The sequence below is a fragment of the Lichenostomus cassidix genome, chromosome 18 (genome assembly GCF_008360975.1).
Source record: "Lichenostomus cassidix isolate B80296 chromosome 18, HeHo_3.0, whole genome shotgun sequence".
NCBI lineage: Eukaryota > Metazoa > Chordata > Aves > Passeriformes > Meliphagidae > Lichenostomus > Lichenostomus cassidix.
This window is the reverse complement of record NC_139498.1, coordinates 4,407,000-4,427,249: the sequence shown is the minus strand read 5'-3', so window position 1 is coordinate 4,427,249 and position 20,250 is coordinate 4,407,000. Positions and strand designations below refer to the sequence as shown.

The 20,250-nt window shown below is 43.1% G+C and overlaps 1 protein-coding gene across 2 annotated transcripts; it reads right to left on the bottom strand.

Moving 5' to 3' along the window:
- Positions 1-1,225: 1,225 nt before the first annotated feature.
- Positions 1,226-18,578, bottom strand: MMD (monocyte to macrophage differentiation associated). 2 transcript variants are annotated; one of them, XM_085077602.1, is made up of 7 exons: positions 18,409-18,578; positions 12,228-12,309; positions 5,949-6,109; positions 5,117-5,191; positions 4,628-4,729; positions 4,172-4,241; positions 1,226-3,421 (listed from the first exon to the last, which is right to left on the bottom strand). In XM_085077602.1, the coding sequence occupies exons 1-7, from the start codon at positions 18,435-18,437 to the stop codon at positions 3,221-3,223; spliced, it is 720 nt and encodes a 239-aa protein (XP_084933728.1). In that variant the 5' UTR covers positions 18,438-18,578; the 3' UTR covers positions 1,226-3,220. The 2 variants fall into 2 exon arrangements, with proteins under 2 accessions (XP_084933728.1, XP_084933727.1); XM_085077601.1 differs by lacking the exon at positions 18,409-18,578 and adding an exon at positions 13,929-13,978.
- Between the last annotated feature and the right edge of the window lie 1,672 nt (positions 18,579-20,250).

Genomic DNA, 20,250 nt, shown 5'->3' with positions numbered 1-20,250 from the left:
TGTAAAAATAGCAAAGCATGAAGAAAAGATTTAGTCAAGCACATGATGTGACCATGACAGCCTTGGCCTTCAGGGACACCTCATGGCTAAACAGACCCAAGTAAAGAATTGTGTAGAGGTTCTGAGCAGGAGGGGCATTTAAGCAAGGAAAAAACCTATGAAAAATGTGTCTTCTCTTTAACTTGCTCATTCCAACCCCACAATGTGCATTTTATAGAATATTCTGAGCCAGAAGGGATTCACAGGGCTATTCAAGCCTCTTTAGAAAGGACTTCCTTACTTACCTAGAACTGGGAGATGGCAACACAATTTCTTACCATAATCACAAATAATTAAGAGGAATGTGAAGCAGACAAGATTGGAACAGCAGCCTGATTTCAGACCTGTTTTTGTTAACAGGGAGAAAAATTAATGCTGTCCTTGTGCATTCCTTGCAGTTTAATTTAAACCAATACAACTCAAACCAGAGCACTCTAAAATAAATCCTTAAATGAAGCCCTTCATTTAATAGAATTATTTTTAGATGCACAGCCTATTGTGTTATAAAAACATGACCTAAGAGTATCTCCAGCATTCAGAGCACCTGCTGCAGCCCAGACATCTTCTGGAAAAGTCCATCTGCAAAACCCAAATGTTTGCTATCACTGCTTCACTTAGACTCTGCCTACTTGTTGCACTTCTAAAACCTAGAGGCACAGAAAATACAGAAGCTTTTAAAAACATTTGGCTCTGGAAGACAAAGAAATCCCATCTCTGTACTGCAGCAAACATTACTGGAAAAAGCACTATCCTAACTCCTGAGAGGAATCAGCCTCGAGAGCTGTAATTAGATGGAAGGGGAAAAAAGACTAATTGATATGCTTGTTTTCCAGACAGAAACACATTTTTAGTTCAGCTTGTCTATATTTTATGCAATGATATTGCTCCAGGGACAGGCATGAAATTATGTATTTCAGTGTTCTAAGCTGAAAAAAGAAATCCTAATATATAACGGTATAAGAAAATTGATCCAGAACAGCAAAAGGGAAAGAAGCAAGTTCTAAATACTGACCAAAATTTAGAAAGGAATATATTTTTCTCCATATTAAAAACTGAATAATTTGGATTGCAGGGTCCTCAGCTGCAACTTGGGATCCCTCATGTCAGAGTGGCCACAGTGTCAGTCCCTGACTGCCCTGCACAAGTGATGGAGGGGAAAAAAAAACAACCACCAAGAATACAAGACTTTCCAAATTGCACCAAATGTTTATTGTTAGTCTAGTACATTCAGTATCATATTGACTAGAATACAGTAATTCAAAATATTTTTGGCGAATTGAAATTTTTTAAAAACCATTTCAAACACTCCAAAAAGCAAATGCCATGAAAAATTAACTTAAAATTAAAACAAACATAGTCAAGCAATAATTTCACTTTTGACTACAAGAAAACCTTTACATGTATTTTAGTGGTTTTAACAGTACTGCATTTCAACAAAATATATGAACTCACAAAAAGTGGAAAATATTAAAATAGACAATGTTAAAAAACTGAGGCATCCAGATGTGCGAGACTGTTGTAGCAGAATCACCTGCCCAGCTGTTCCCTTGGCTCACTTTTGGGGCAGTTCATGAGTTTGCTGTGGTGCTGCCACTCTGATCACCTGCTAACACCACACAGCAATTCTTCCCTGTCTTGAATTTAAAGTCTGTCCCTCTGGTAAATTCCCTACACAAATGTAAATATTCTAAAACCTGCGACCCTCTGGCAAATCTGAGTGGAATGGGACCTTTAAAGCATCCCTACCTTGCTATTTATTGTTTGCAGACAGGCAATATCCAGAACAAAATCTGAAAAAGGCAACACATTTTGGTTTTGTTTTTAAATACTGACATGAAAAAACTGAGTAAATTAGAAAAAGGATAAAGTCAATCTTAATATAAGACATTCATTACGTAGTGGGACAGGATACAGTTATTGGACCAACAGGGTTACAATGACTCTTCTACACTGGTCAGTAAAGCACAAGTTCTACAATCAAGACTCTACCACAGCTGGATTTCCTGGGCAGACAGACAGCCAGCAAGAAAGACCAGCTGGACTCGGTGGGAAGTCCCAGGATGACAAGGACACCCTGCCAAGCTCTCCAAGCTCTGCTCCCTGCCAGGCTGTGCTTGTGAAGAACCCTGAGCTGCAGGGGCTCAGCAATGCTCTGCCTGCTGCTGCCACCAGCACTTCCCAGCAGAACCACCAAGAGCTGGTGGATCAGTCAATTTAAATCCCTTTGGAAATCCAAGCTTCATGGTCTGGGGAAATGAGTGACCTGGGCTGGATGGGATATTCCCACAACAGTCCTCACCCTGGGCAGCACAGGGGCAACTGGGAGCCTGGAGGAGAAAATCACCTCAGCTACTCCTTTTGCAGCTCTTCATCCCAAATAAAGCCACCCTAAGGTCTGTCTCAGTGGTACTGCAAATGAGCAGAATGCTGCCATTAGAACTCAGCAGAATCACATTTAGGTTTTAGTTGGTAAAAGTGGTTATTACAGTTACACCTGCAACACAACCTTCAGAAGAGATACCAAGCTCGCTCGTCAGGACAGGGTGTGGAATGTAACCATTTCTTGCAAGATTTTGCAACATGAGTAGCTGCATAGATGACAGTTGTGTGTCTTCAGTTCAATAAATGTACTTTTAAAGTTTACAAAAAACACAAAAAAGTTTCTATAAAAGTCACATTATACCAAGATAATGGGTGGTAAAAGTAGATTAGTTGTCTCTGATTCATGTTTAAGAAATGACTCGTGGAAAGGTGATAGAAACCAATTTCAGGTCAAGAGCATTACGTTTTCACTATTGCACTGACTTCACCATTTGAATCACTAATTTAGAAAAATTCACGTAGTTAAAAATTGTAAAATTAAACTAGGATACAAAATTTGTTTGTAAACATCAGGTAGCCAGTTCTGCTAATGTGGAATGGACTCTTGGTTACTGCAGGTACAGTATCTTGGTTATTTACAGCACTTGCCATGTGATGGGCAATGGCAGGACACAAACATCAGTTCACAGTAATTGTGTTCACAGAACTACCAAAGTCAGTGCAGTTTTGCTGTGCAATTTTTCCAATTCCCCCCAAATTCCTTAAGTCAAATAATACTGTTACAGAGGCCGAATGCAGATTATTTTCTTTTATATATCTATATATCTACAGACAGCGATATATAGAGATATAGATCATCTCATAAGTGACGAATGATGTCTGCAGGACTTCTGTAAAGGTACTTCCAGATGGCATAGTAATGGACAGCAGCTGCTGTGGCCACGAAGACGTGCCAGATGGCATGGGCAAAGGGGATGACTCCGTCACTCTTGAAGAACACCACGCCCAGGCAATAGATCAAACCTCCCCAGGCCACCTCCTGCAGTCCCTCGGTGTTGCTCTGCCAGGGAACAAGGACAGGTCAGGGCTGGGGTGTCAAGGGGGCAAAGGGTGGTTATGGACAAAATACAAAGTGCTTTTGCTCCCCCAGGCAAAGGGAGCTGGGTGTGGCAGCTCAGAAAATCTTGGGTGGGACAGATGGAGAAGTGAGAAGTGCAGAGTATTTGGATCACAGTTTGTGAAATGCACAATAATGTGTTTACATAGTCTGTCCCAATAGCACTAGAGCAGTTATCCCAGTATAACTCAAGAACTAAAACAAGTGTGATAGTTTGCTTCATCAGCAGAGCAGACACAAAGAAAATCACATTACTCTGTGGAAATGTGAGTTTAATGCAACTCCCCCTAGTTGGATGAACCATCAGCAAGGCTTTGATATAGCCAGTTAAAGCATTAACTTGAAAAGGTGTCAGGTTTATATTAGCAGCAGAGAGGGTTAATCAACATTATTTAAAATGTGTAACTATAAATAAGTTCGGAGTAGGATGCTTTTCAGATGCACCAAGACACCCAAGCTCTCTTTATCTACACAATGCAGCCCAGACTGAACAAAACAAGGCAGCATTTCACTGAAATATAACCTATAAATCCAGACTATAACTGATTGTGTTTGGTTGTTCTGCAGAGAACACTGACAATTACAGTGTACTGAAATGAACATCTTTGCAGAAGAAAGAGCTGCAGTGGAATTTAAGCTGGTTGTAAAAGGCAAATTTGTTTGTTTGCACTGTTAATGAGTCACATTCCTTACCATGGATGTCACTACCAGAGCAGGAGAAAATCCCATCGCTAAGTAGAAAAAGAGTTCAACGATCTTATACCTAAAAAGGAATAATTTCAGTCATTTCAGGAGGTGTGTACAAAAGGATGAACACTTCCTTCAACAGTAAAAAAGAATATTTTAAATTATGTGTTGCTAATCATCCATTACTCTATTGAAAACGCTTTTCATGCATATAGATAACCAATGTTTTATGACAGAATTAAAACTAGTGTTTATCTCTGCATTGTACATCACAGGGAGTATCTTCTCTAAATAGTGCCTAGGTGCCTCCAGTTGCATTAAATACTAGTGAGAATAGAATATTGGGGCAACTTAAATTCTCCTATTTGATGAGAACGTTGGTAGCTCATCTCCAAAACAAAGAAAGTTTGGTCTTGTTCCCTGGGGATAATGTTAAAGTTAAACACAAAGAATGATTCTTACTTTTCATGGTAGAGAAATACATAAAGGGTTCCTCCAGCAGCCATCAGCCAGATAAACCATCGCATGTGAGATGCCAGAGGTCCCAGCTCACGGAGATTCAACCTGGAGGCACAAAGATTTCAAGAGACAAAAGTGATGACTGAACAGACAACACTGACACAAACACAGTAGGGCTTGACAGAACCAAATAAATACTCAGAGCTTTACAATCAGCATGAGGGCAGAACAGACACTCTATCCACAGAGAGGCAGAAGGTGTTTGCATTGATGGGTGGGAAGGATGAACTGAGGTGTCTGCAATACAAATAAACTACTCTGATGTTTTCTAGCACCACTTTCTGTCCAGCAAGTCCCAGGAGATGACATTACAATGTCTGTCACAACACAGAATGTGGTCAATTGCATCCAACAAGGCACCTAAGGATTTTGGAAAGCTGCAATGACAAACTGTTTACTTAGGAAAAGCTTTGATTCTGATCTGATTCTTACCATGGTGCGTAGGATGCTGCAATGAAGACATAGATCATCATTCTGTCACACATGTGAAAGCAATGCTCCATTGTCCTAGGGAGAGAGAGAGAGACAACAGGTCACTGTGGCACATTTTGGAAAGGTTTTTGCATCACCTCATTTCCTGACAATTACACTGGGGAAATACCATCAGCTCCACACCTCTTAAAACCATGTGGAAGAACTGAGACATGAAAGAGCTGAGCACTCCTCCAGTCCTCTCCCCTTCTCCACCCCACCTTGCATCCTGTCACACCAACTCTGCCTAATCCAGACACTGTTACTAATTAGTGACCACTGGCTAAATCCAATTTATGGCCCAGAATTATTTAGGGGTCATAAATGGGACCAAAAAATAAAATAAAAAAAAAATAATAAATCACATGTCAGTTTTGCTGTTGCTGCCTTGCTCCCAAGGAGGTTTCCTGCTCATTAGCTGGCTATTGTGTTGTAATTCTCTTGGCAAAAGCTGTGTTCCTCAAAGCATTTGAGCAGGCCATGGTCCCAGACAGTGTCCTCATTTCTGCAGTGGGATATTATCCATCAACCACTTACATTATGTTTTTCCCATTCTGCTTCTGGATTAAGAGCCACTAGAGCTTACAAAAACACACGTTTTCTTTGTGACAAAGCAGCAAACACCCAAGTTCATCGGTACATGAGCTTGGCTCACTATTTCTTCCAACAGAACCAAGGGTGCTGTCTTCATGATTCAGCAGAAAGCACCACTATAACCTCCTGTAAAATCATTTTTAACTGCAAAACACGATGAGAAAACACACCACGGAAGTGAAACACTTTCTGCTGCTACCTTAAGTGACTCTTTTTCCAGGAAACGATGTGGAACACGGTGGAGACGATGAAGAGGGCGCAGAGCCCCACGCCGTACATCCATGCTGTTATCTTCTCCCAGCGGTCGTCAGACAGCCGGTGCAGGAGGGCGCTGCCCACGATGGCAGGAACAATGAGGAACTGGGGAACAAAAGGCCATTGTCACTCCTTGCCGTGGTGTCACCCCCAGAGCAGCACCAGCAGGCAGAGAGAGCTCGGCCCCAGCCACAGAAAGTTTTGTCATTTGGTTGTGAGTTGATGCATTGGCAGCAAGAATTTGACAATTCTTAGAGCTGTTTTGCTAAATTTCTCCCTCCATGGTACCAGGGAAGGTTACTGGATCCTCTAGCCATGACAGCAAATTCTTTTGTCTAATCCTGAAAATATTAGCAGTAGTTTTATTTTCACATTCTGCCTCATGTTTTAAAACCATGTTGCTCTTACTCTAGGCTTGGATTTAAGCCACCTCTTGTGCATAGAGACAGAGCAAAAGACAGACCAAAATAAACTTGAATCCCAAATGAAAAAACAAAGCATTTAGCAAAGTGCAGTTGAGAGAATTAAGCAATAGTTTCGCAGAACTTGGGCTTAAGCTATCATAAATAAATTAGCCACAAACTTCTCTCAAGAATAGATTTTTAATGCACAAAGATGTTTTTCCAATGCAGCATATCCAACTCTGTTTTCCTTCCCACTTCCCTCTCAAGTATCTTTAATTCACTTCTTCCCAAACAAGCCCTGTTCAAACATCATGATGGAGCTACCATGCTGCATCTTGGCTTCACACACATTTAAAACTACAATCCTTTCCACAATAAAATACATGATGCATCTCTATCTCCTTCAGGAAAAAAGAGGAGAAGGAGGAAATAACCCAAAAAAAACCCCAAAAGCACCCCATGTCCAACAAGTATTTAAAGAAGAGAGCCCACTGACTCAGACATTTCTACTCATCTCCTTCCACTCTCAAGGCCCATCTTCGTCAGCCTTCTAAGTTACATTAATTCCCTTCCAGGCCCTACAGTGTGTTTTAAGATGTTAATTTGTTCCCTTGAATTGCAAATAAGCTTCTTAGGGTAAATTCTTGGTAATTTAAGCCAAGTCTCATATGTTAAACAATAAAGCCAGGAACAAGCAATGTTTAAACAAATCTGGGCACTTTGCATTACAGGTTTGATAGCTCAGAGTGCAAAGCTCTGGTCTAGCCTGACCTGTCTGTCCTTTATCTAATTACAGAGCAGAAGAAATCGAGGTTCTGCTCAGGGCAGAGGATGCAGAGCAAACTGAATGGATCTGAGAAGTAGCTGGTTGAGCCAGAGAATAATAAAAAAACCAAGTGGCTTTTCCTTCTGGCTTTGAAGCACATCAGCTGTAGCTTCATTTCTTTTAAATTTCCTCATGTTTTGCATAATTTAGTGTATTTAAGCCAAAAAGCTGTAGAGCCATGGAAATTAAAAGTATGGCATTGATACATCCCCAGAAATGGGAGTAGAGGTGAAAACACTTCCTGAGTTTTGCAATGAAACTATGGCAGTTGACTTTAAGGCCAGGAATAGGCTGCCAGTCTGGCCTGTCATTTATCAGCAGCCCTAAGTTTCCATGCACACATCCTGGCCAGCCTCAAACCCAGGGAAGGCTGGAGTGTGTCACTCTTCAGGAGATCATCCCTCCTGTTTTCCACACATGACACACTGTGAAGTGTGGCTGAAGCCCCTGGGACAGCCAGGAACTGATGAGATGTGACAGTTGTTTGATGCAGTTTTTGCAGGGACCAGGAGGATGCTCAGCTCCACAAGTGCTGGTGTCGCCATGGCTCTAAGCTGTGCAGTCCTGCTGTAAGCACATTCTTCACTTTCCTTCCCAATTTCTTTGCAAATTTCAGTTTTGACTAAACTTGACAGAGAACTAAAAGGTTTCAGACAGATTTCTACCCACAAACAACATGTAAAATAGCAAATTCCTACCCTGTAACAGCCTGAGCATGAGCTGCTCAGGGACTCTGACAGTGACCATTTCATAGGAAGGGAGCCCTCTTTGCAAACAAGATTTAGATATTAAACAGAGTAATTTGCTTTTCTTACACAGATAGCCCTGCTTTTTACTCATCTGCTAAATAAATATTTCCCAAGCTAAGATGTGACATGAGATGCTCAAATTCAGTGTCAACCACTTTTCCCAGTAATTACTGTGTATAAAGTGATAGGGTTAAAACAAAGAAGCAATTCTCTTATCACCTCTTCCTTTGCACCTTCAGAATGAAGTGCATGAATGAAGACCTTTAATCCCTTTTCTGCCTTGTCCTGGCTTTAAAGAACAATTCCACCTCTCCCAGGGAACAGCACTGTATTCCATGGGAAGGACTGATTGTATTTTCTGAGTGTTCTTTTTGGAAACACTTTCCCCTCTGTGCCTGATAGGCGCCATGGGAACAGTCAGACGAAACAAGAGATGTTTTATTACTTTTTTTTGCCAAAAATAGCTAGATTAAATACAAAATCCAGAAATGATACCCTGCTGTTCCAGCCAACTGGATAAAAGTTCTTTAGATGGCAGTGCCATAACAGATAACATATGGTACAATGGGCTTCATCCATTCTACAAAACAAATACAGAACTTTAGATCATAAAAAAAAGATTTTCCCATGTTCATTTGAAAAAAAAAAAAAAAAAATCACTCGCACAAGAACTGTGTCTTAATCTCCAATTTTCAGAATAGAGAAGCCATCAATCAGCCCTTTAAAAGGAGGGGAATTTCCCAAAAAAAGCAGTGAGAGAATCAGAATGAACAGAATGAGTGGGATTGTGCTGTGTCATTTTACAGCATGACAAAGCATTTCTAAGTTGCCAATATTCCTTGTAAAAAAACTCCAGCTACAAGTCACAAAATCTTTGCCTATTTCATCATGGAGTGCAAGTCTTCCAAAGGAATATCATCAAACCCAGTAACTTAATGTACTGTGAGCAAACCCAGAACTGTGATATGCCAATTTACTAATTTTAGCACCTTGATTAATCCTGGCTGCAGCAGAAGTGGGGCTGGAAAAGAGATCTGCAGAACAAGAGAGAAGGCAACAGTTCCTGAAGCTTTCTAGAGAAATGCCAGAACAAAATGAGAGAATGAAGCCAACAACTCTTTGAAATAAGGAGGAGGATAAAGGATTAAAATGTTTGTTTCCAGCTATAGGCAGGAATCTTTCAGAAGAGATTTGGGCTCAACCCCCGTGTGATGTATTTTGGGAAACCAACCACCACAAACTGCTGTCACAAGGAGCAAAAAGCCTCAAAGCACAAAGGAAGAGGCAGAAACAATAAGCTGTGAACCTGTCAGGGTCACTTCAGGGAAATTCCACTCTCTGGTTACCAACTTCCAGCAAAGTATACAATGTCTTCCACCTGCCTGGAGCTGCTCAGGATACTGCTTCTTTGGTCAGTATTTTACCTGCATTTCTTCCATATTTCTCTGTGCCACAGACAGCTTTAAAAACCTGCTGGAAATCTTGCCTTTGCATATAACATTAATGGAAAATGAAGTTAATTTCTCTGCACATCATGCAGGCAGCAATGATGCCCTTCAATGCATGAGCCACTGCAGCAGAGTGTGGTGTCACTGCTGCAATCTCTCGTGCCTCTCACCATGAGGGAAACACTAAAGGCACAAAGATGCTCCAGGCACCTCCTTTTTGGAAAGGCAGGCAACAGAAAGATCAACAAAACTGCCAAAAATGCATGTGACACCCAGAGGAAACCACAAAGGACTGCATCTATCTCCAGCTGCCTGTTCCAGGAGTGAACTCCTGTTACCATCTCTCCCTACTTTTCAGTTTTCCCCAAATTTTAGGAGAGCAGAGAAACTGCTTACACCAGTCAGTGGGAATGGAGACATCTTCATCAGCAGAGTCCTTCTGAAATTTTGATGATCCCCTTCTTCCATGCTCAAATGGCCTGCTAAATGCTCCAAGTGTCACTTTTTAAAATATTTATACTACTTCTGTTTTTCCATGCACTTCACAAACCCAGTCCAGAATACAGATTGTAACAAATTTTAAGAATAGTTACTCCTTTTAGGGCAGCTGGAAGAAACATTTAGATCAGTACAAAGCAAGCTATGTCTGAGTTGTGAGGTTTTAGCCCAACTAGGTTTATCTTTTGTGTGATAAACCATACATACAGCAGAAAGCTCCATGATGAAAGAGCCATCTCTCTCCCCCAGTTCTTACAACCCCTGCTTTTCTCATGCACTGTTTCCTTCCTGCTCCTCTAAACACACAGAACAGCTTTTTCTGTCTGTTTCCAACCACTTTGAGCCCTTCCTGTCTCGCAGGGTCTGAAGGCAGGTTAGTGCTACATTTAAAGTTAAAAAAAGGTAAATTTAAAGACATTTAAAATAGCCTTACAAGTCAGAAATTCGAGGATACCTTACCATGCCACACAAAGTTACCTTTTGAGAATTGCATCAAGAATCTGTGCCTGGAATTCTATACCCTTCTTTATCCTTGGGTTGTTTTTTTTTTTTGTTTTGTTTTGTTGGTTTTTTATTAAGCAGCTGCCTGAACTGATTCCTGTGTATTTTCAAATCCAAAACCAGATGGGATACCCACTGAGAAATACAGCCACACTCAAAGTACAAGTTGACTGCTTCCTGAATTAAGAATAAACGTTTGGAATAAAAATACATAGGAGAACCATTGTTAAACTCTGTTTAACTGAAAGCTCACACTGCAATCTAGCAGCAAAGACTCAGCCATTTGACTATCTAACATTTACTAAATCTGCAACACAAAGGAGATGAACACATGCCCCCCAGCTTTTTCTGTGCTTTCCCACCTTAGACTCCCATTTCAAGGCTTTAAATATTGATCAAAAGTTTTTGCATATTTATTTTAGCAGTTCATGGTAGGTTTTAGCAGGTAGTTTGACTGTTCAGAAAATAACCAGACAGCTCCACCACAAACTGCAGCCGACCAGAAAACACTGATCCATCCTGGCTGTCACCTCCTGCTAACAGGCAGGAGTCAGACATGCCTGTTTTTCAACTAGGTGAAAGCTGAAATTGCTAAGGAGCACAGCAACTTCTGCCAGATATTTTGAAACCTAACTTTTTGGCCAGAGCAAACAAGATTTGCACAGGGATTATGAGATAAACTACATATTTGTGCTAACTAACAGAATGTTGCTTCATTCCCAAGGCAAATAAGCATATATTTACATAATGCTGTACATGAGACCCTTGGCTTAAGAACAGAGAAGCTTCAGTCAACTTTCCTATATGCAAACCAAGGTGATTTCTGTTTTTCACCAGCACCACGGAGCTGTGTGTTGGTTATTTATGAAATACACATGAAGGATCCTCAAGAGCAGAGCTCCTTCTAGAATTGAAGAGTCCTGGGCACCACCTTGAGTTTTCCTATCTGCAGCTCACTCAGACACGCTGGAGATAAGAGACTGAGGACAAAGCCAAACATACTTCAGATGTTTGGAGTTGAGGGATTGAGGAGAAGCACAAGCTGCTTTTATGAAAGGGCAAATGCTATCTTAAAAAGCAAACAAACACATTTTTAAGCCCTTTTCAAAGTGCCAGACAGCAAATTAAACTTCCTAATTACTAAGAGAAAAAACAAAACAAAAAAAAAAAATCAAAGGGGAGTACTTTCCTTATTCTGTATATCATATACTCAAAGCTAGAATGAGTCCTTACATTATGAAATTAAGGACAGACTTGGAATTTCAGCATCACTGGGGCCTCTTGCAAAACAGCAGATTTCTTGAAGAATCAGTATCAGAATGAAGCCATTCCAGCTCTTCTAGCTCGTACCCACATGAGAATCTGATGAAGCCTTCCACTTCTCACATGGATAAATCTGTCTTGCACTTGCAGTATACAATTTGCACATTATGTCAGCACAGACCTGGGAAATCCACCTTGCAGGCTAACTAGTAATGGCCTATACCCCCTTTACTGCAGGCATCCTTGGACTGGGACAGAGGGAAAATATCAAGTTAAAGACCTAGAATTTTGGTGAAAAGGAATCTTGTGAAGTACCTGGAGCTCCAAGAGATTCAGAACATTAGGAAACATCCAGTTTTCCAGACTGTTACAGCTAAAGCTTAATACACAAAACCAGAGAGGTTGTAGATATGAACACAGCAGGGGCAAAGGTAAGCATTTAGCAATCCAAACCCACACGAATTTACTGAAACATCTGGTTAAAAAAAGCAAACAAACCAAAAAACAAGAAAAACAAAGCAGAGCTGTACTTACTGCATGTGTGTAACAGTTAGCAGCATGTTCGTAGCAAGTGGGTTTGTAGCGGCTGTTGGCTGGAGCTGGGTGGTTCATGAACCTGTTGAATAATTAAGAGGTATTTTTAGGAAAGTTACTAAAACAGCTCTCCAAGTGTCATGAAGGAATACCTCCAAACTAGTCGTGTTAAGAATTATAAGAACAGACGTGTTCAAAGTAACTGTGATTTAAATTTCGAGTTCTGCCCAGTAATTCTCTCACCAGAAGCACATGTTGAATAAATTCCTGTGACTGCCTGGTGCAGGGGATGATTATCTTTACTCAAGACTTCACAAAGAGCAGTCAGACTCCCTCTTTTCTGACAGCTTGGTCAGATGAAGAATGAACTATTTCCTTTTTTAAATTACATACCATGAACTCAAATTACTCTTGAAATATGGAGTTCATCATAGCTGTCAGGGGTTACTCTTCTTTTAAGTTCTTGAAACTGAAGCAATATTCCAGTTTGGAATAAACCAACTTGAACACTGACTTTGTGACTCCTATAGCAAGCAATATTTGGAGCATGAAGTGGCTCATTTTTTTCAATCTTGTGTCTGTAACCAAGACCCAAACTACACAGGGATCACGGCAGGAGACTAATGGTCAACTCCAAAGAGGAAACATTTCAAGAGGTTTACCATAGGCATTCCGAAACCTTTTTCTCTAAGAATTTTCAAACATTCTAACAAACAAACAATCACATCAAACACAGTCCGTGCAAGCCAAACACAGAATATGATGAAACCTGAGAAAGTTTTGGAAGAACTTGCCAATGCGAACGTTTCATTTAAGTATATTAAAAAACCCAAACACTTGAGTTGTTTCTGTGAAACTCAACAATTTGAATGTGTAGAACACCTGTACGAGACAGCACACACCTATGGGCAACAGTCAGATGAAAGCTGTGAACTTCTCCAGCTCCAGTCTGTCATCCCAGCACTGCTGACTGTCCTATAAAAGTGATTCTCTTTCACCAATAATTCCAGTTTACTCCAGACTACTCTAAAGCTATGCACTGACAATTAGTCAGGTATTCAAGAAGCCAGGAACAGCTTCACAACAAATACAGAACAAGTCTGTATGGTCAGAACTGAGAGCAGCTTTGTTACCTAGATTTATACAAAAAGCTTGTCAGACAAACTCAGGTCCTTCCCCATGTCTCCCATGGTTTAAGCCAAAATGAGTCCTATTTTTATGACATCCATAAAATACTGGCTGACCTCAAACCAGGGGAAAACAAACAAACAACTAAAAGAATCCAACCCAAATCTTACAGCTGGCAGAAGCAGTTCCAGATTTCTAGCATATTTCACTTGGTTTGCTTGACTGATTTATTAAGTGACTTGTAAACTATTTCTTTCTAAACTGATATATGAAAATGCAGCAGCACTGGGAAAATAGTGTCATGATCCCTCCCCAGACTGTGGCAATTTCAAGAAGCAGTTTCAATTGTTACTAATACAAAGGCTAAGAAAAATGTGGATTTAATTCACAGGCACAGAACATAAATGGTTGTTAGCAAATTAATAACCCTGCAGGAGTTAATACATGGTTAAAAATGGCAATTCTTTTGTCACTGACAAATGGCACCTTGCTCTCCTCTCCAGGAAGACAATGACACTGTCATCACAAAGGCTTGCAGAACATTTGGAAAATTATTCTTTCCCCAGTGCTTACAGGTCTTCAACAGCTGCTGAACACCATCTCTGCATCCTCTAAAGATGGAACACTCAGTTTACTCAGTTCTGCTTCCAAGTTAGGAAAACGTTTAAAAATAAAAGCATCTGTTGGCTCAGCGAGTGGCCAGGCTTGGACTGCCCTTGTCCAACTCCATAAATTCAAAGTCACGGGAAACTTTTCATTTATTACATCTAGAATATTGTTGCATTTCTCTGTGGTGGTACCTTGGAAGTCTCACAAGAACCAAAATTAGTAAAAAACCAAAGAAACCCAAACCTGAAGAACCAAAAGGAATATGCTTATACTTAGTAGTAGCTTTATAATTCCTGTCGTTCCAAATTTCTATATAAGGTCATAAAAAAATCTATAAATAATTGAAGCTTCCTAATGGGATCTTCTATTATCTGACAGATGACTACTTTTAATTTTTTTTCCTTTTTTTTAGTAGAGAACACACTGCATCTTTCTAAAGCAATCACATTGGATCTAGGGGCAATGTCTGATTTTAGACAGAACTATGAACAAACACTTTAGGACCTCTTACTCTCACTAATTTAAAGACAGTTATTAGAACAAAGACAGTAACAAATCTCTCCTTGCTCTGTTACCTACACAAAGAGTTGGGTTTTTTCCCCTGTTTTGTTTGTGGCAGCACAGGAACGATGCAAATATTCTGTACCAGAGCTCCAGCAGGAGCAACACCTCACCCATCCCCTTCAGCTCTGTGTTTATACCAATAACACCAACACCACCAGGGTGTTTTGGCAGGAGGGGAAGAGCTCAGCTTTACCTCTGCCTTGAAGAAATGGGGCTCACAACACTCCAGTACCAACCCTGCTGTCCATCTGATGGACCTGCACCTCTCCCTTCTGGAAGAGACCACCTGCAACAGGCTGCAGACCCTGATGCCAAAGGCTGGAGAACATTTGCTCAGGTCACTACTCACAGGCAAGGCTCTTAGTAAAGCAAACCTTCCGTTATTTCCCTCTGCCTTGTGATAACTAACTATTTATAAACGTTATCAGGAACAACTTCAGAGGGAGGATCATTAACGAGGTGGTGGAAAGGGCAATAACGCCAGCCAGTGCTTCTCTGGAGTTCTGTTCATTTCCAGCTTGACAGCTCAGGTTTAATGTCATAAGAAACAGACATGAATTTTGAAAGGAGCTGCTTGATGTGCTCATCAGAACCACAAAACATTATTTTGACACATACTGTTAAAGTCAGTCCTACACTCCTGTAGTTATAGACATCCATGATATTGCAACACCAAGGAAGAAGAATGTGGTTGAAGACTTATTCACATTCAAGAGACAGAAACAGCTCTGCTCTTTTCTTAAAGATAAACAAATAAACCCCATGCCACCACCAACAATAGATGCTTCTTATTTCCTGCCTCATGAATGCTGCAACACAGGGACATTGTTCCTCCTCCTATCTACAGGTCACGTTTGCCTCTTCTGGAAAATATAATTGTGGGAATTATAATCTCACCTTCCTAAAAGTGGAAGCTCAATAAACAGCATTCAGATGCTGTTTACTCCTAAACAAAGGCTCTCTATAGCACAGCCATTAAGGTTATTATCAGATGCAGGACAGTCTGATAAAGTCCAACTGAACTGGCCTACAGTTTACAGGAAATGTCTGTAAGTGAAGCTTTTTGATGCTCTAACAAATCTCTAATGCATTCTCTAATAGCAGATCTGGTGAAACCAGAGTCATTTAATCAGGGGATATGCAGCACATCTCACAAGGATGCACAAATACTCCTCCATTTAAGATACTGACAATCCAAGATACCCAAGATAAAATATTAATGCCTTTAATACTAGAATATGAAATTTCTGAAATTAAGAGACTAAGGACTGCTTGCAGCCACCCAGGAGAGCAGAATGCTTTCACTGAGCTGTGAGTTCCTTTTTACAATTTAAATGTATTATCAATGCTCAAGATCTACTCAAGGCCAAGGAAGTCCAAAACTCAGAATTTCACAGCAAGCAAACAACCTTTGATGAACACATTGCCAATATAAGCAAAAAAGAGGTATTGAGAGAGACAGATGACAATTTAAAATCAGAGGGAAGAAACTGACACCCCTCCCTTCATGATCTTTGATCTTGAAATACTTCAAATATATTTAAAATATTAAACATACAGACTGATCCATCCTTTGTGACAGACCCCAGTCTCAAGCTCCTATTCACTTCCAAGATGCCATATGTTTCATGGAGATTCCGGAATTAAGAGAAGATAGTATTTGGGAGACAAAGCAGAAGGAAAATCCGAGGCTTCTTAATGCTTTGTCTTTGCATGCAAATCCAGCTTAGAAAAATAAATTACAAAATCCTGAATCCATTGCATGTATCTGTATGGCATTTGTCTGGCATCACAACAAGCTCAGACCCCAAACTGCAGAAGGGAAATCAAATCTTGCCTTATTGATGATTCCCATCTGCTGAATTAATTACTGTTTTAAGCACGAAGCAAAATGTCAGTAAAAACAGCAAGCACTGATAATGGCCTCGAAGATCTGGATTTTTTTTAGTCTTTTCAGGAAGCATATTTCCTTTATTCAGCTCAAAAGGCCTCATACTTCCTTCGACCAGCTTAAAAGCACATTACCCCTTTTTGTGTCTTTCTTTCTTTGTGCTTTCCAGCAGCAGGAGAAGCCATTTAGACCTAATAAACCGCAAATAACAGCATATGAGAAACTGCAACAAGGTGGGCGTAACTCCACAAAACCAGCAGCAGCATACATTAAATGGGCTTAAAAATTGCTTCATTATCTAAATATATGCTTCAGTATTTAGGATGATATCTGGGCTCTTTGTTTCTGAGAGGAAAACAACAAAAAAAAAAAAAAATTACAAGCAGGTCAAAACAGATCTGTACTACATTTTCATGATGACCATTTAGATTAGATTTTGAAGAGAAACTAAAGGGTTTATAAAAAGCTTGCTTGCTTTGACCAAACTGGCTGATATTTCCTCTTTACAAATTCATTCAGTGAAAAATAGATCCATATTTCTCTGCACTAGGCACCTTCCTTCCTGGATTTCACAGTATCTAGTTGTGGTTTGTAACTGCTCACATAATCTTTACTATCACTGAACGTCTGAGGCACAGAAATAATTCAGATGGGTGCAGAAGCAGTTCCCTTATTTGGAAATATCAGTGGAATCACACGCTGTGCGAAGGTTCATGTACTTGCAGCACGATACCAAAGATAAAAGGAAACCTGCAATACTCTGAGAATCCACAAACAACTCTGGTATCATACAGAGATCAGGTCATGGAAAAAAGTGTCTGTGCACCCCACTGACCTCCCCAAAGCCTCCCCAGCCTTCTGGCAAGTACAAAAGGCTGCAATTCAAGCGAGGAGTGGGCAGCAATCACAAGTCATCCCAGGTGCTGCAGCACATCTGAGCTCAGGAGCAAAGGACCAGCCAGCCGAGGTGTGGGCTAGCACAGAAACCACGTCCGACCGCATTCGTATTTTTCTCTTTCAGTTTTATTTCCCTTTTAATACCTTCGGTTTTAATTTCTTGAGCAAGCTGGTGAAAGGAGAGCTGGGCAGCCCTACAGCAGGTATCTGCTCAGGGAAGGCACTGTAGAAACTGGCCTTGCCCAGGAGATGGACTGTCCATCACTGTTATCAGCCTGGCATCTGGACTTTGGGCAATGAAGAACCAAAGCCCACAGATGTTTATCCAAGAACCACGACTGCAATTACCCAACTGACCTGCCATGAACACGAGCAGCACCTTAAGCTGAACGAGGGTTGATTTTTAAGCTGAAAGAGCATATATTTAGATTGAATACTAGGAAGAAATTCTCCCCTGTGAGGTTGCTGAGGCCACAGCACAGAGAAGCTGTGGATTCCTCATCCCTGGAGGTGTCCAAGGCCAGGCTGGACAGGGCTTGGAGCAAGCTGGGATAGTGGAAGGGAGCAGGGGTTGGAATGAGATGAGCTTTAAGGCGCTTCCAACCCAGACCATTGTGAGATTCCGCGATATTCCATGGCCCCGGAGGCAGCAGACCGAGAAGCTCCATCGCCCCGGGGCAGCGGGAGCGGCGGTGCTGCCCAGCCCGGCCGGAGCCACAGGTCACCCACAGCGGCGGGGACAGCCGGCCGGATGCGCGACCCTTCACCCACTGAGCGCCGAGAAACAAACCAACGCAGAGCCCCGAGCCAGCAGCCCTGCTCACCCCGCAGAGCCCCGAGCCAGCAGCCCTGTTCACCCCGCAGAGCCAGCAGCCCCGCTCACCCCAGAGCCAGCAGCCCCGCTCACCCCGCACAGCCCCGCTCACCCCCTGCTCACCCCGCCGCCCTCCCGCCCAGCACCGGCCGCGACACCTCGGCTGCTCCCCCACCCCGCCCAGCCCCGCCCGGGGCTTCCATCCCGCGGGGAGCTCGGGCAGCACGGCGATCCCATCCCATCCCAGCCCATCCCCGCCGGGGCCGGGCAGAGCTCACCTCCGGAACCGCTCCCGGAGCCGCCGCATGGGTCCGGGGCGGGGGGTCGGGCCGGGGGGCTGCGGGCGGCTCCGGGGGCGGCTCGGGCCGGGCTCCGGGCCCGCATTGGCGAGCGAGCGGCCGCGGCGCGCAGGACGGCGGGCGCCGGGCGGGCTGAGCGCGGAGCCGGGCGGGCGGCGGCCGCTTTAACCGGCCCTGGCTCCGCGCAGCCCCCGCCCCGGCCCGCCCACCGCCGCACGGCCCCGCCGACAGGCCGGGAGGAGCCGGCACGGCGCGGGCTCCGCGGCATCGCCGCCTGCGAGCGGGGATGGAGCGGGAATGGGGCCGGGGAGAGCGCCGGGGTGGGCCGGGAGATGGGGATGAGGCCGCGCCGGGGTGGGAGCGGAGCCGCGGCCTGGCTGCCCTGGGGGCTGTAAGGAAACAGCGGCGGTGGAAATGCCGGGCTGGCCGTGCCAGGCCTCGGCTGCTGCTCGCCCCGCAGGAGGATGGATGGATGGATGGATGGATGGATGGATGGATGGATGGATGGATGGATGGATGGATGGATGGATGGAGCAGCCCTGGGTGGCTGCTGGAGGCAGCGGTTCAATCGCCCTTGTCTCGGCTCGTTCCTCAGGAGCGCTCGGCGGTGGCCTCATCCCCAGGCTGGGAGCTGGAGGAGCCTTTCCACGAGGGATTCGGCACACCACCCTGGGCCTCACCCCACAGAGAGCTCAGCAAAATGCCTTTATGTGGCACTGCTGGCACATAAAGCCGCACATGGCATCATTTATTCCGCTCCAAATCGGAGTTACAGTGACCACACTGTGATAACCTGGTGCCTGAGTTCCCCCGTCTCTATGCCCTAACCTTGCCTGCTAAAACCGAAATTTACCAAGCAAGGGTTGTTTCACTAAGTGAAGGAGCCATGCCAAGCATGTTCTGTAAGGTGAACGTGGTGTTGCCTGCATAGTAGAAATCATGGCATGGATTAGGGAATATTAAGTTCTATTCACACTATTCTTCTAATGTAATATCTTGTTTACAGTGGGATTTTGAACAGTTCCAGCCCTCAACAGAGTGATTAGCAGAGGCACACCAAAGCAAACCACGGGTTTAGACAAATAAACCATACCTGGCGTCAACATCTCTCATGGTAGGGCTGAGGCAGATGGGATCTGCTGGCAGCTGTGCCATGGTTTGTAAGTCATCTCCCAAGCTAAACGTGTCACCTCTGCCAGGTAACCACCTCCAGCACAGGCAGCTCAGGGAAGTGTGAGTTATGACTTGGCTGCATGTCAGGCTCTATCTGACTTTTCATGGCTCTCAGTCCCATTTACCAACTCCTCCCCCATGCCAGTGCTGTAGTGAGCAAAGGATTAGGTGGCAACAGTTTTGTAAACTGCCATGGCAAGACTTGCCCCTTGGTTTCTGTAGTTCCAGTAGAGAATAAGCTCTTCTGGTACAAATTGCAGATTTTGGTCTCCAGCAGGGACTTGCACAGCTGAGGCTGGGCCAGAAGACTTCTGCAGTTGGCAACTTGGCTTTGCTGAAAGAGGAGGGCAGAGCTTGTTGCTGGAAAGGAGAGCTCCTGAAATGCAGAGCCAAGCTAGTTCCCTGAGAAATACACCCATTAATCTCAGTGAGGTATCACTGTTAATACATTGGTACAATCTGTCATCTGATTTAACAGTGTCACCGGTAATAAAGTTTTATATTGCTCATGTCATCTGTTAATCCAAAAGGAGCAAAGTTTGAGGATGCTGCTGCAGAGCCCAGACCTGCACACAGCTGCATTTGAACAGCTGAAGTGTCAGCAGTATCCCAATATCCTGGCTTTATTTCGTGGTGATGCAGCTGCCT

Coding starts and splice junctions, on each gene's coding strand:
- MMD (XM_085077601.1), bottom strand. CDS start 13,963: ATGCAGAGATGGTGTTCAGCAGCTGTTGAAGACCT. Junction 12,310..13,928: donor TCAGCAGCTGTTGAAGACCT/GTAAGCACTGGG, acceptor ATTATTCAACAG/GTTCATGAACCACCCAGCTC. Junction 6,110..12,227: donor CTAACTGTTACACACATGCA/GTAAGTACAGCT, acceptor TTTGTTCCCCAG/TTCCTCATTGTTCCTGCCAT.